This window comes from Indicator indicator, chromosome 2, assembly GCF_027791375.1.
Source record: "Indicator indicator isolate 239-I01 chromosome 2, UM_Iind_1.1, whole genome shotgun sequence".
Lineage (NCBI taxonomy): Eukaryota > Metazoa > Chordata > Aves > Piciformes > Indicatoridae > Indicator > Indicator indicator.
This window is the reverse complement of record NC_072011.1, coordinates 53,732,056-53,745,915: the sequence shown is the minus strand read 5'-3', so window position 1 is coordinate 53,745,915 and position 13,860 is coordinate 53,732,056. Positions and strand designations below refer to the sequence as shown.

The following is a 13,860-nucleotide window of genomic DNA, read 5'->3' as shown; positions in this document are numbered from 1 at the left end:
TCCTAATACTATTTTTGAAAAAAACAAACAAACCACAACTGGGTTTTTTTTTCCCATCTTTGGCCAAGGAACGCATAAATTAAGCAACTTGTTCATAGTCACAGAGCAAGTAGGATTTTAAAGTAATGAATGCTGTTTCGTCTTTCAGTTCATTATATGGGCAGGTTCCTGAGTGAGATTGTTTTACAGGCACCTCTTGAAGTGCAAATTTTATCCTATGTTAACAAATGCTGTTTAATACTGACTGAATGTGAAATAGGAGGATGATTTTTAGACTTGGATGCTACACTAAATAGTGTATTTAATAGTGCAGATAGCTATCAGAAGACAAAACACCAAAGCTTTCCCCTGCTAATTGATAATTCAGCTGTAGATCAGGAAAGCTTTGAGTCATAGCTGTTATCTTCTTTGATGACTTAGAACTCTGTTTCCAAAATGTTACCTGCCTAATGGACACATATTGTGCATCTCTAGCTGAATTTTTACCTACACATGGTATTATCCAAATACTTGTAAAAATTATTTCAGAAGCACTTTGGCATCCCTATAATTCAGCACACAAAACAAATATGCAGATCCAGAAGAAAAAATAGCTCATACTATCCTTTTTCTTCATGCTGTGTTACCTGCTGCATGTTTCTATTGTATTAAGAGAGATCTTTTGTTGTTTAAAGTGCAAGTATTTTTTCCACTATAGATCTTTCAGACTATAGGATTAATGCACTGGCCTCACACTTCTCTAATCTTGAGCTATAGAGATTATGGAATTGTCTGAAGAGTTACTAGATGACCATGCATTCTTATCTCTCAAGTACATTCTGTCTGTATTCATGGTGGAAAAATCAACTGGTTTTCCTGTTCTATGTGAATAAATGCAAACCCCAGAGTTTATAATATTCGCACAAGCTTACCCAGCAGTCTTAAAAATAAGTACAGTATGTTCAAATGAACTGGAATGCTTTATCAAGATTTTTGTCCCATATGGGAGAACTACATCAGAATCTGCCATTAAGATTCCTTCTGCTTTTTCTAGTTCTGCTCTTAATCTGTTTTTCTTGCCTCTCCTACTGATATTATTCTAAAGCATGACAAGATGCAGTTACGTGGGTATCTGTTCTTACTGGTCTCACTGTAAAATTTAAGACAATATTTCTCAGCCTGGAGAAGAGGAGACTCCAGAGGGACCTTATAGTTGCTTTCCAATACCTGAAGGAAGCCTACAGGAAAGCTGGAGAGGGACTTTTCCTAAGGGTCTATAGTAACAAAACTAGGGGTAATGGTTTTAAGCTGAGTGAGAATAGGTTTAGACTAGATCATAGGATGACGTTCTTCAGAATGAGGGTAGAGAGACTCTGGAATAGGTTGCCCAGAGTGGTTGTGGATGGCTCCTCCCTGAAGGTATTTAAGGCCAGATTGGTGAGGCCTCGGAGAGGCATCCCTGCCCATGTCAGGCAGGTTGGAGTAGATGATCTCTGAGGTCCCTTCCAATCCAAGCTGTTCTATGATTCTGTGACTCTTCAGACATCTGTAGAAAAAGGCTCCTTATCCGGTTACACATCTCAAAAATTGAGATTGTAATATATTTAGTATATAGAGAGTGCTGATATAGAGGTGAGTATTGCAGGAATGGTGTTGATGTAGAATGTGTCTGCTTGCTGTATATCTGTCATGTAGGGAGGATGGAAAGGGAGCACTTACATACCAAGTTGAGATTGTGGGTTTGGTTCTGATCTCAAACCTATCCTTTACTGATATACTCCTGAACACGTGAGCTCATGGGTTCTACTTGTTCCAAGGTATAAAGTGAATGTGTTGCAGCTGACTGCTGAAATCACATCACAGGTGATAGCAGAGCTATTCTTTCTATTTGTACCAAATAAGATGCCCTGTGGTCATCCCTGCTTTTATCATTTGGGCTTTTATTTCTGTTGAATAATTTTAAAATGGAACTCAGTGTTGGGGAGTGTGGGCAATGAACTTGCTTGTCTTCAGTGGAGCTTTGTTCAGTGACATTAAGGGATGTTTTGACCCTAAAAAACTATGATAGTAGTACATACAGTGCAGTTTACTGGGAGATGTGCTGTGAGTTCATGTAGTTGGGTGGATATCCTTCTTTTCACTTTGTGATTGAGGACTGACAGGGTGAGTGAAGGGAGCTGCTGAAGGCTCTGGCAGGCCACATGCACAGCAGAGTTAAAGCAGAGGTCTGCTTTACCCTTTGCCATAGCTAGGTGCCACAATATCCTTTTGAACAGCCTGAGTACAGAGTATGTGTTGAATTACAGCAGTTACTTCTGGTCAAGATGATAAGCCCTTCCCACTCCAAATGAAGATCTGTATGGACAGAATTGTTTTTCTTTCTTCCCTTTCTTTTTCTAACAAAGAAGGCTTCAGCTGTTACTGTCTTGAGAGCAGTCAAAAATTTCAGTTTCAGTGGATTTTAGTTTGCTGCCTGCCAAATGACAAGTTTGTATGGAATATCAGACAGGTATACTCTCTTAGGTGATGTTTCCCATTGTGTTTGCTGCTATAAAGGTTCTTGGGAATTAAAATACTACTTAGACTATGTTGGATTGTCAGAAACTTATTCTAAAATAGCTACTTTGTAATGGTAGTAGGAGTAAGGAAGGCTTAGGCACTAAAATGACAATAAACTCTGTATCAGTTTTAATGATAGCGTCATAAACTTCTAATTTATATTCTATTGGTATTGTGTTATCAAAAATGTTTTAACAGTAGAATTAGTTATATTGTAGATTTAGGTCATTTTAAAATGTGTGATACTGTTAGTCCCCAGTTATGTAGACTTTTTTTTTTTTTTAAAGTAGCTCTATTTGTAGGTATAGCTCTGCATAATCAGCCAGTACGTGAATCCATGTGTAATTTTACTATTGTGATACTCATCTGTATTTCCACTGAGTATGTGAATAGCTTGAATGTGTATCTTGGCAAATGCAAAGGAGGTAAAAAAAAATCGTTCATCTTGGTAGATTTATATTATTTTAATTTAAGCTTCAGTTCCATTGCTTTTTGATTAAACATACTTCTATCTGATGCTATCCATCTTTTATCACTATGAAATCTGCTCCCATGCAGAAAGAAGGATTGCATCTGAATTATGCAGAAATCATTTTCTATCTATTTTTCTTAAAATGCTGGGCAGTCTTCTTAATAATCCCACCAATATCACATGGGGCTTGTTCTAATCCTCTGCCTGTTTCTGAATATTCAACTGTCAAACCTTGGCTCTTTATCTTTACAACAGAGTATTTTCCCCAGATTCCATTTGCTTCAGGTATTACTCAAACTCCTAATTGAAGGGTGGAGAACACTGAGTTATCATTAGCTCTGAAAAGCTTTTGACTATCAGTTTTTGAAGTGTAGTTGCAGTTGGTGTATTTCCAAGTATAACTTTAGAAACAAATATAAAGTAACCATCCTTTGATGATTGAATCACTGAATTTTGTAGGCTATCTTAGACCACAAATAGGTCACAAGTCTGGTAGTGAAATAGGTAAATATCATGTGTGAGAATACAGTCATAATTATACACTGACTTGTTTGGACATGTGGTTCATGTAATGTGATTCACGAAAATATAGATGGTGACATACACTGTGAAATAATACTTCTTGAGTTTAAGGGAGTGAAATAGTGAATGTTCTGCAGTAAACCAAATGAAAATTCACTATTCAATAGCAGTGATCGTTACCCACTTTCTTGGTGAGCAAAACCATTTAGCTCTGTTGTATACTGTGGGAACCCAAAACGGGAATAATAATGAAATGTTTTGATGGCCTTCAAGTCTGTGAGTCCCTGGAGTTGATAAGAGATGTTGTACCTCCAAACCGTGTGAGAAAAGGATGGGAGTAAAAAAAAACAATGTGTTGCATCTTTGAAATGGATGGGAAGGCAACTGGGGAGCAGGGCACCTGTTAAAATAAAGATAAATCAGTGGGCTTAAGGAGGCAGGCTGTGAGAAAGTGGAACTGTAACGTTCACATGCGTCTCAATAAATAGCCACAGGCTCCACAGGTCTGGGCCACTTTGCACATGCTGGGGCAGTGGTCACCTCCTCACAACTGGTCTGTTGGTTGTATTTCTGCTCTCCATGTTGAGACCAGCAGGTCCAGCATCAACATACCGCTCGATGTGCTCAGGAAAACCCACAGTACACAATTACTGTATTAGAGATACAGACTTGGGTTGTCTCCTTAAGCCAGGTATCTCCTATGTTGCTAACCTATGCAGATACCAATGGTCCCTTGGGGCAGATGAGAATCCCATGTATGCAAAGCCTTGCCTGCTGGCTGAGGAGCACAGAATTGGATCTGTAAACTGCTGTCTTCCTTGGGTCAGCTAGTGAGTGTTCTGGTGTGTTACTTTCGTGTCAGCTTGGAGAGTAGAAGCTAGAATTAAAAAAAAAAAAAAAGTTAGGAAGAAAAGAAAGCAGGAAATGTAAAAGAAGAAGAAAACCAAAGCAACAAGAGTTGGTCTTGGATTTATGGCTAGTTGGTAAAATGGCTTTCCTTCTCCAAAACCCAGTCAATCATCTTTTGAGTTTTCAGGATGAATGGAGACTGGCCAATGTTTCCCAGTAACTAGATTGTGCAGATTAACACACAGCAAGTAAACTCTGTGCTGTATTCTTCTTGCTTTGCATATAAGCAGTAAATTCTTTGGTGGTGGCTTCTCTGCTCTCCAGAGACCGCCAGTTCAGGAGGTATTTCCTGTGAGGGAGAGGCTAGGGAGGTGGGTAATAAAATAGGGCACAGTAATGGTAGTAGAAAAGATAAACAGAGGGAGGAGAGTTAAAATAGAGAATGAAAATTGCAGAAGTGAGCTGCACGTTGTTAGGTCACTCACAGGGATCATCGATACCTAATGTGTCCTTGCATTCGTATCTAGTTAAATCCATGTCATCAGGAACAGATTTTGTACTTGGTATGACTTGGCCTGCATGTGTGCTGAGTTTTTCTACTCCAGTGTTGTGTTACTGCCTGGTTTTACTGACATTCATCATGGCTGTCTGGAAATCTGCCTGGGTGACTCAGAAAGAAATAAAAATACTTAATTGTTTTATAGGACCTACTGTCTTTTTTCTCCCCCTCTTTTTTTCTTTCATCTGTGAGAGCAGCTACAGCTTGTTTCAGGAAGGTAAACTCCTATATATCCGTACAAAAGAGATAGCAGAATGCTTTATTGAAGCAATGAACAGTATGGAGGTAGAACACAAATGTTAATTCATTATTGATAACATCTAAATACACAGCCATACAATTTCTTTCAAACCCTCATGAACCATTTCAAGTCTTTAAGCCACGTATATTCTTGCTTTACTAAGGATAATTTGTATCCTCTGGTCATATTAATCCATGTTAATGAAAACCATTGGTTTTGACTATCTAAACTTTATGCTGCAGACATTATTTCTAAAGTGCTAGTTCTCTGTACTTCTGTGCTCACAGTATTAGCCTTGTATATTCCTGGTGGTTATTACATCTTTGTATTTCTGCTTCTGGCAAAGGTGACTTGAGATCAGGCTCTTTCACAAGGCAACTGAACTTATTAGTAGCTTTCAATAATACGTAAATATGAAAAATTGTTTTTAGAGAAATAGGAAATGATCTTGTACACTTAGTCTTTCATGTGTGAAAAATCAAAGCATTTTGCAAATACTTGTAGCACTTGCTTTTGCTTGCTTCCTAAAATTAATCTTTTGAATTAAATGTGCATTTTAAATAAATATTGGAAGGCAAGAGGTAGAAAATTGTTACCTGAAAGGCATCCTTACGATATATTTAATTATGTTTACTTATTTTTCACAATGTAGGTGTTCGCCTAGACAGAGTACGTGGAGGTCGCCAGAAGTACAAGCGCAGAATAGATGCAGAAAATAGCCCATACCTGAACCCTCAGCTAGTTCAGCCAGCAAAAAAGCCATGTGAGTACACAAGCTTTACAAAATTTCTCTTTGAATACGGCATATTGACTCCTAAGCTCCTTCTGACTGGGACAAGGGTTTGGCCAGAAGATACTACCATGAACACTATATCCGTTTAGCTGTTAACGTATTTTGTTTTAAATATGCTCATCTTTCTCAAGTGGAGTTGAACAAAGAGTATTTTTACAGGTGGCAGTGTATAAAAGCATGGTTTATGCAGTGCAAATTTTACATTTACAGGTTATCATTATTTTCAGTGGTACATAAAATGGTTCATACTGTGATCATTAGTTCATTGAAGCTTCTACTTTCAGATTTCACAAGAAAGTGATTTTTGTAGTTTTCACTAACTAAATGAGTTTGACTGCTCAACCTGCCAATGAAAATACATTAACAGCCTCATTAATTTATACGTATAGATTAATACACTACCTAGCATTAGATTAAAACAGCAATATGCCACACTAATAACAAGCAGAGATTGGTAGTTTGGGCTTTAGTACCCTAATAGATTTTTTTTTTGCTTTGTTTTGTTATATTTTAATAATGTCCTTGATTGTATCTCACCAGGCTGAAATTAAGAGAGAGATGATCACCTCATTGCTAAAATACAAGTTCCATCCTCTTTGCGATTAACTAAAAATAGTTAGGGGTTTTGCTTTGCAGCTTATATAAACTCAGGCAGCAACTGTACTAATTCCATGAAGTAAATTTAATAGCATTATAGCTGTAGTGCAGGAGGCTGGTGTATTACTCTACAAAGGCAGACACGCTGTACCGAGTGTGGCAAACTCTTCCAAATTCAAATGAGAATACACACGTCCAGTTGCTCCTGCTGAGAAGGTTAATTTGCTCCTTGAATGGAGAAATAAGATGGAGAAATAAGGAGGGCAAACTCCTTCTTGTCCACTTCCAGGACAGTCTCTTGTTTGCTTCTGCCCCTCTGCCACTAACAACATGCATGTCAGTTTTAGGCTCTTGGAAATTCCTGACTGGATGGAAAATGGAATTTCTTTCTATTCGTGTTCCCCGGTAGGGGACAGTGCTGTGTACAATACGCTTGAGCATATGGGGATCTGGAGAGCAAATAAACAGTCTTTGAACTGTAAGTGAAAGGGCATTTTAGCTGTGTCAAAGAAAAAACAGCCAGTTTTACATAAAATTAAGGCTTAAGTGAACATATGGCATAGTTTCCTTTTGCCTTTCCAAAAAACATTATGCTGATTATATTCCTTCAATTGTCCAATCTGGCATCTTCTACTCAGCCTCCATAAGCTGTCCCACTGTTCTGTAAATACAATCTAGGGCTGCACTAAGCAGATTTTGCACATTATAATAAAAACTTTCTGATAATACAATAAAATTTAATAAACTCTAATGCTTAATTTCATTAGAGGTTTAGTTTTCCTGAGTGCACAGATTGTCAGTTTTTCATTTACTTGATACTGTCATTGAGTGGAAATGCTGATAGCCTAGCATACCAAAAAAAGCCCAGACCAAACAGGCAAAAAAAAAAAAAAATCCAACCCAAACCCTCAAGCCCTTTAATGTGAGCAGAGGTTTGTATTAACTGAAATACAGGAATCTCCATGTAAACCCAAGATTACTGCAAAGTAGTGCATTACATTACCTTTAAGTTGATAACTACACCAATTTCTGTAAGCTCCATTTGCCTGAGATAAACTAACCTCCTTATAAATCATTACTCATTATCTGAGTGTCTCACTTTATTTTCCTTAGCTTGTCCAATTACAAACATTTTTGTAACAAACATTTCTAAAACTTAATTTTCAGATCCTGCCAGATAAGTGTCAAGACTTGAAACAGTTGAATTGGCTTTGAGTGCAAGTAGCCTGGGAGATTTTCTGGACCCTGACTGATAGTTTGTGCATAGCAAAGGCACAGGAATGAAAATTGGGTTCTATTGATTCTAATTAGGGAAACATTAAATAAGATTTACCTAGAAACAGTGCTTATGGCTATTCAGTTTCTTCAGTGATGGAGCTTTCTCGGTACACTCAAAATTTTCCTGTGGTCTGTACTAATCCACACTCCCAACACATGTAGCTTTTTCCCCCATAGAGAAAGAACAGGTGTTTGGAGGATCTTTTCTACACCTGCTTCTGGTCTGTATTCTGTTTTCCAGATTCCCCATGGAATCTAATGTCCTGGCTGTATATCTTGTTGATTGCAGAAATAAAAAGAATTTGAGGTTTTGCAAATCATGAGTCAAAATACACAGTATTCTTGAATCACCTACAAAAAGCCATTGGTGAGGAACCTAATTAAATTAAATAAATAAATAAACAAATAAATAAATAAATAGAAGGGCTTCTTTGGCCATTTCCTCAGAACCTGGGGATGTGAATGCTTCTTCCTTCATTTATCACTGGTTAAAAACCCATGGCTGAAGTCCTCAGCTTGATATGGTCTGATGTTAAACTCTACTTTATTTATCCTTCTTTTCAGTACATGTAAAAGTATTGGAATTTGGAAAGAAGCAATGTTATCTCTTCTCACTTAAAAAGATTATGTTTTCAGTGTGAAATTAAACAGAATATGAAAGGACTGTTCAAAAAAAGAGAAAAATAATGTGCAAAGGCTGTTTGCCAATATAAGTTAAAACTACCATCTGTCATCTTTAAATAAGAATAGAATTCCTCATTAATCAGTTTGATAATCAGTGGAATATTGAGATCAAGAATTACTCAGTTGGCATAGTTCCTATAGTTCATATAAAGCATGAATATATCCCCTTGTAATAAAACATGCTTGATGTGATGGCTTCCAGTTGGCTCTTGCACTTACTTTATGTAGGGCTAAGATATATCACAACTTCTGACACACAAATTTGGAATAAAGCAAAAATTGTAGAGACAGTAGATCAGAATTGAGGAGTCTGTGTTATAAAAGAGCAGTAAAGCATCAGAAATCTGAATCAAGTGTGTGTTTTAGGGAAATCTATCATGGGCTGGTAGGGAGCCTCTCTGACACTCCTGGGGCAAGCCACATCCCCATTAGCTCCCATTACAGCTCCCCCACAGGAGAACAGCGTGTTCCATCTTGTGATTTACATGTAGAAGGGGAAAATTATACAAATTCTGGCAACTTTTTCTGTAGCCAGAAAATACTTTACAGTGTCTTGCAGTGCAATCTCATTTATATCAAGCTTCATGACTCTTAATCCTAATCGAGGCAATAGATTTGTGTAAATTCACTGAAGGGTGCCATTTGGGATTTAAATTCTGGTGGTGCAGTTGAGATCACACAATGCACCTACCATAACAAGTATGATGTAAATATATTTGGAAGTATAGTAATGTTTCCTGTATTAACAAGCTTAACAAATTAGTCCTTTTCCCTTTTTTCAGTTCTGCCTTCTCAGACTAACAAATTAGGCTCCTGCAGAGAGATATTTCCATTTTGCCTCTACATAGATATAATGTTCATTTTATGTTTCTCCTACTTAGAGAATATAGAGTAGCAACACTGTATTGTAAATCTTACAGGCTCTTTTGCTCTTTTTTATTCCTCTCTTCACTTTTCCTTATAACTTAGTTGATTACTCCAAATAGATTCCATGAGTCATCTGCATGAAAAAAGTAAACATTAAATACACAAATGATAATGCTCTATAGATAAAAATAACTAGTGTGTGGTAAAAGTACCATTCTTTGCACAAACTCAGTTTTCTGAAGTAGAGTCTGCATTTGTTGATACATTCTTTATTCTTACTAATTTTGATACCTATTACTGACTGGCTGGAAATGAGAGCTCATAGTCTGTTTTGTACTTAAGCTAATTTTGTGTGTTTCACTGGGAAGCAAATACATGACAACACTCTCCTTTTCTTACAGAATAGGCCACAAAGAGTAGAGATTCATTCTTAACACTTCAACAGGCAGGGGGGGTATCCATAATAGATGATATATGGGATATTGAGCACTGAGAAAGTCCTGAGAGCGTATTCGTTGCAACAGTTCTAACAGTGACATCTAAAATAAAGACTGGTAGTTGGAATCACTGGCAGAAGTTACAGATTTCAATGACTGACTAATTGCTTGTGGTATTTACTTGCTCAAAAAATACACCTGCCTTTCAGGACAATGAGCGTTGCAGATAATGCGAGGAAGGCAAAACTTTTCTGTTTGCACAGTCCAAAATACATTGTAATACATTCATCTTTTTCTACAAAGTTAGTATTTGAATATTAGGAGGTGGTCATGCATTTTCAACATAGAATCATAGAATCAGTCAGGGTTGGAAGGCACCACAAGGATCATCTAGTTCCAACCCTCCCTTGCCATGGGCAGGCACACCTCACACTACATCAGGCTGGCCAGAGCCTCATCCAACCTGGCCTTAAACAGCTCCGGGGATGGGGCCCCGAACACCTCCCTGGGCGACCCATTCCAGGCTCTCACCACTCTCATGGTGAAGAACTTCTTCCTCACTTCCAGCCTGAATCTCCCCACTTCCAGCTTTATTCCATTCCCCCTAGTCCTATCACTACCTGAGATCCTAATGGATCATAGGTGATTGTGCTGTAACCACTTGTAGAAGCCAGTGAAGTTGCAATAAGGTTTAATTAGGTTTGGTATCTTAAGAAAAATTCTCATGCACTTTGCCATATGAACCATCTGTTTGAAAAGTAGAAGGATGCTACTGGTGATCTTGTACTGTTCTGGACTGTTTTTACAGATAACAAGATTGTCTCCCATTTGCTGGTGGCTGAACCAGAGAAGATCTATGCTATGCCTGACCCCACCGTTCCAGACAGTGACATCAAAGCACTTACCACTCTTTGTGACCTGGCAGACAGAGAACTGGTGGTGATCATTGGATGGGCTAAGCATATTCCAGGTACATACAGTATTTATTGCAAATAGATGACATACAGAAATCATCGCATGGGTTACTCTGTTCTGGTAAAAAATATGATTTATTGTCTTACTACAGTGCCTGAAGGGCTCCACACATAGGACATAGGTTAGATATCTTACCTTGGAAATAGAATTATTGTTGCTGTTACTGTGTTAATAAGTTTTAATGTTAACTGTGTTAATAAGTTAATAATGTGTTAATAAGTTAGAGTTACTGTGTTAATAAGTTTTATATGCTCCTCAGTGAATGAACCTTTTTCCTGTCTTACCTTTAAACTTACCTTGCTATCTACAGCATTAGCCTGGTGTGAAGGGTAGTTGAAGTCTGCTTCCTGTATTACATAAATGCAGCCCTATCTTACAATGACCACAAGAGGTGGAGAAATTCAGTTATATTTTCACATAGCAGAGAAAAATTGTTCTCTCCACTGAATGAACCAGTGTGAGAACTGAATTGTTAAGTAGAAGGTACTAGATTGTACCAAAAGGTCTCTTCTTAGAGTTAGTAGCTTCTTGAACTGCATGAAATGACTGCAGTCTACATCATGGAATGTGTTGATATTATAAAAGCAGACTAGCACTACTGTTAGCAAGAATATTGGGGGGGGGGGTGTGTGTGTGTGTGTCACCAAAAGCATTTTCTCAAAAAATGAGTGATTTCTTCAGATCAGATGTGTTTTATTTTCCCCCAATGCTGAGGTATTTGTGCTTGCTCTGTGAGGTACCAGACAAACTTGGAGAGAGTCTCCAGGGCTCTCAGTCTGTCACCTTTCACAAATGGTAAAGACATGCTAAAAAGGTTTGCCTTTTATTCTGTTTTTTTAAGGTGTTTTTCTAGTCCAGTAGATGAGTGAGCATGTTGGTGTGTTTTCATCAGCTCTTTATAAAGTTATCTAATTTTGATAGTGGAGCCTTATGAGCCTAAGAGCAGGTAACCTTTAATTCCATCATCCACATTGTAGATGTGGTTTTGGGATACCTTAATAGTAGAATAAATGATGCACTCAGTTGTTTGTGTATCATTTTTTTTTTTTTAATTTGTAGTATGAAAAGAAATCCCATAGATAGAAAGAGAGAGTCTTCCTCTTGTTTTGTTTTTTTTTTTTCCCCTCTGTGCTAACCAGCACAAGACCTCAGTTCTGTTCTGGTACATGCTGCTGGGTCATGTTCAATAAATATAAACACCAAAAAAAGGAAGAACAATAAAATAATTTGTATATTTATGAAGCATTATTTTAGTTCAGAGAAGAGACAACAAGCTATAGTCTCTAAAATAGTCAGTATGCCACACAACTGAAATGTAGTTGTTCTCTGTGCCACAAACGGTGTACAAACGAGCTTTTGTATCACAAGCAGTGTTTTTCTGGTACAGTTAACTTATTTCTGTCTCCTTAAACTAGTTTGTCTTTATGCTTTGAATGCTACAGTAATTTCTTTAATCAAATTGATGGAAGTCCCTTTCCCAGCCCACACTGAAACCAATTTATTGGTCATGATACGCCAGCTATGTTGCTAACAGTCGTAACGAACTGTCAGGCAATATCGCAGTGAAGCTAATTTGAAGTCATTAGGTGTGCAGCGTTCAGGCAACAATTTGTTACAGTGGTTAGGAACACAGCTGACATTTCTGAATGGCTTTGTTCAGAGCAGTTCTAGATGAGCCCAAGCAAATTGTAAACTAATTTAAACATCACTCTGTATTATACTAGCTACTTTGTCTTACACTGGTTGCTAATAAAGCACCCCAAATTAAGTCAGAATGAGTTAAATAGGTGAGTTTGAGTTTCATCTTTGGAAGATACCTGAATCACCCTAACCAATATAGAGTAGTTCTCAAAGAAGTCAGTCATGCTGCGTAGTAGTAGCAAGGGAACTTTTGTCAGTTTGCTTTGTGAATATGCTGTGCAGCTTTGATTTGGCTTTGGGGTAGGAAGAGCAGAGGGATGAGGCTAAGCAACCTTTAAAATTATGTCTTGGGTTAGCCTGGAAAAGGTATTGAATGCTGTAAACTGGCCTTGAAAATGTAAAGTCTGATCTGATCCAGTTGAGGAACGTATCTGCCATGAGGCAGCCTTTTATTACAAGGAAAACTCAAAAACATGCCATGGTATAGCCACACTTTAGCGAAGTTTACTCATCTGTCAGTTTAGGAATATGAAGAAAACAATCCTAGGAAATAAACTCAATCTTTTTATAAGCTTTCTGGTAAGAGAGAGCAGTGATAAAATCTGTCTTGCATTTGCCTTGCATTTGATCACAAAAATCAAAATGCAAAAGGGCTTGACATGCTAAAGCGCAAATGTGATGAGCTTTTGTAGCTTGGTTTTGAATGATGGAGTACTGCTGAACTTGGACTGCCAATTGGTCAGCTAATGTCTGACACAAAACAACTTGTAGAAGAGGCTGGATTGCTGCTTGCTGACTGTTTTCTGAGCTAACAAATGTTACTGTAGGCAGAAACATAACAATTGGAAAAAGGATGAGTTAGAAAAAGGGTGCAATTTGCGTAAAAGTTCAGTGTAGCTTAGTGAACTAAGTAAATCCTTGGTGTAAATCTCTTGGAATCAATTAATTATACTAGTAGTGAATTTGTGCCTAGCACAGCAAAGCAGCAATCAGCAAATCTTTCTTTACTGTGGTGATTTCTTAAGGTTCAGTATAATTAAAGGCCTTTATATATCAAGTGCTTAATAACTAATAAAGATCTCAGCTGTAAAGCATTGCAGCTCAAAGTAAAATTTGTCTTTGTGGAAGAAACCAAAATAACGTTTTCGCTATTAAGTCTTTTAATGAGTTTATCTATAAAAAACGTAACAATGCAATATGCATTCTGCCCTGGCCAACCATTTTCCATTGCAGTCATTGACTTAAAAAATGTTTTAGAATTACACAAAGTTCAAATTCTTTCATAAAATCATTACTTTTTTTGTGCTATTGGAAACAGTTCAATAGTTGCTTTTATTGAACAAAAGGTCTATGCCATCTACAAAAAGGAAATATTGAAAGAAAAAAAATATATGGAAAGCCTTTATC

The 13,860-nt window shown here is 37.4% G+C and overlaps 1 protein-coding gene across 3 annotated transcripts in view; it reads left to right on the top strand.

Annotated features, from left to right (window-relative positions):
• The window catches only part of ESRRG (estrogen related receptor gamma), a 126,215-nt gene that overhangs the window by 69,731 nt on the left and 42,624 nt on the right, over positions 1-13,860 (top strand). For 2 of the 3 annotated variants that reach the window (XM_054392701.1, XM_054392684.1), the window contains 2 exons: positions 5,834-5,944; positions 10,646-10,807. In XM_054392701.1, the coding sequence (XP_054248676.1) occupies positions 5,834-5,944; positions 10,646-10,807 (273 nt within the window). Of the gene's footprint in view, positions 1-5,833; positions 5,945-10,622; positions 10,808-13,860 lie in introns of all 3 variants that reach the window. The other variant, XM_054392693.1, reaches the window with a different exon arrangement.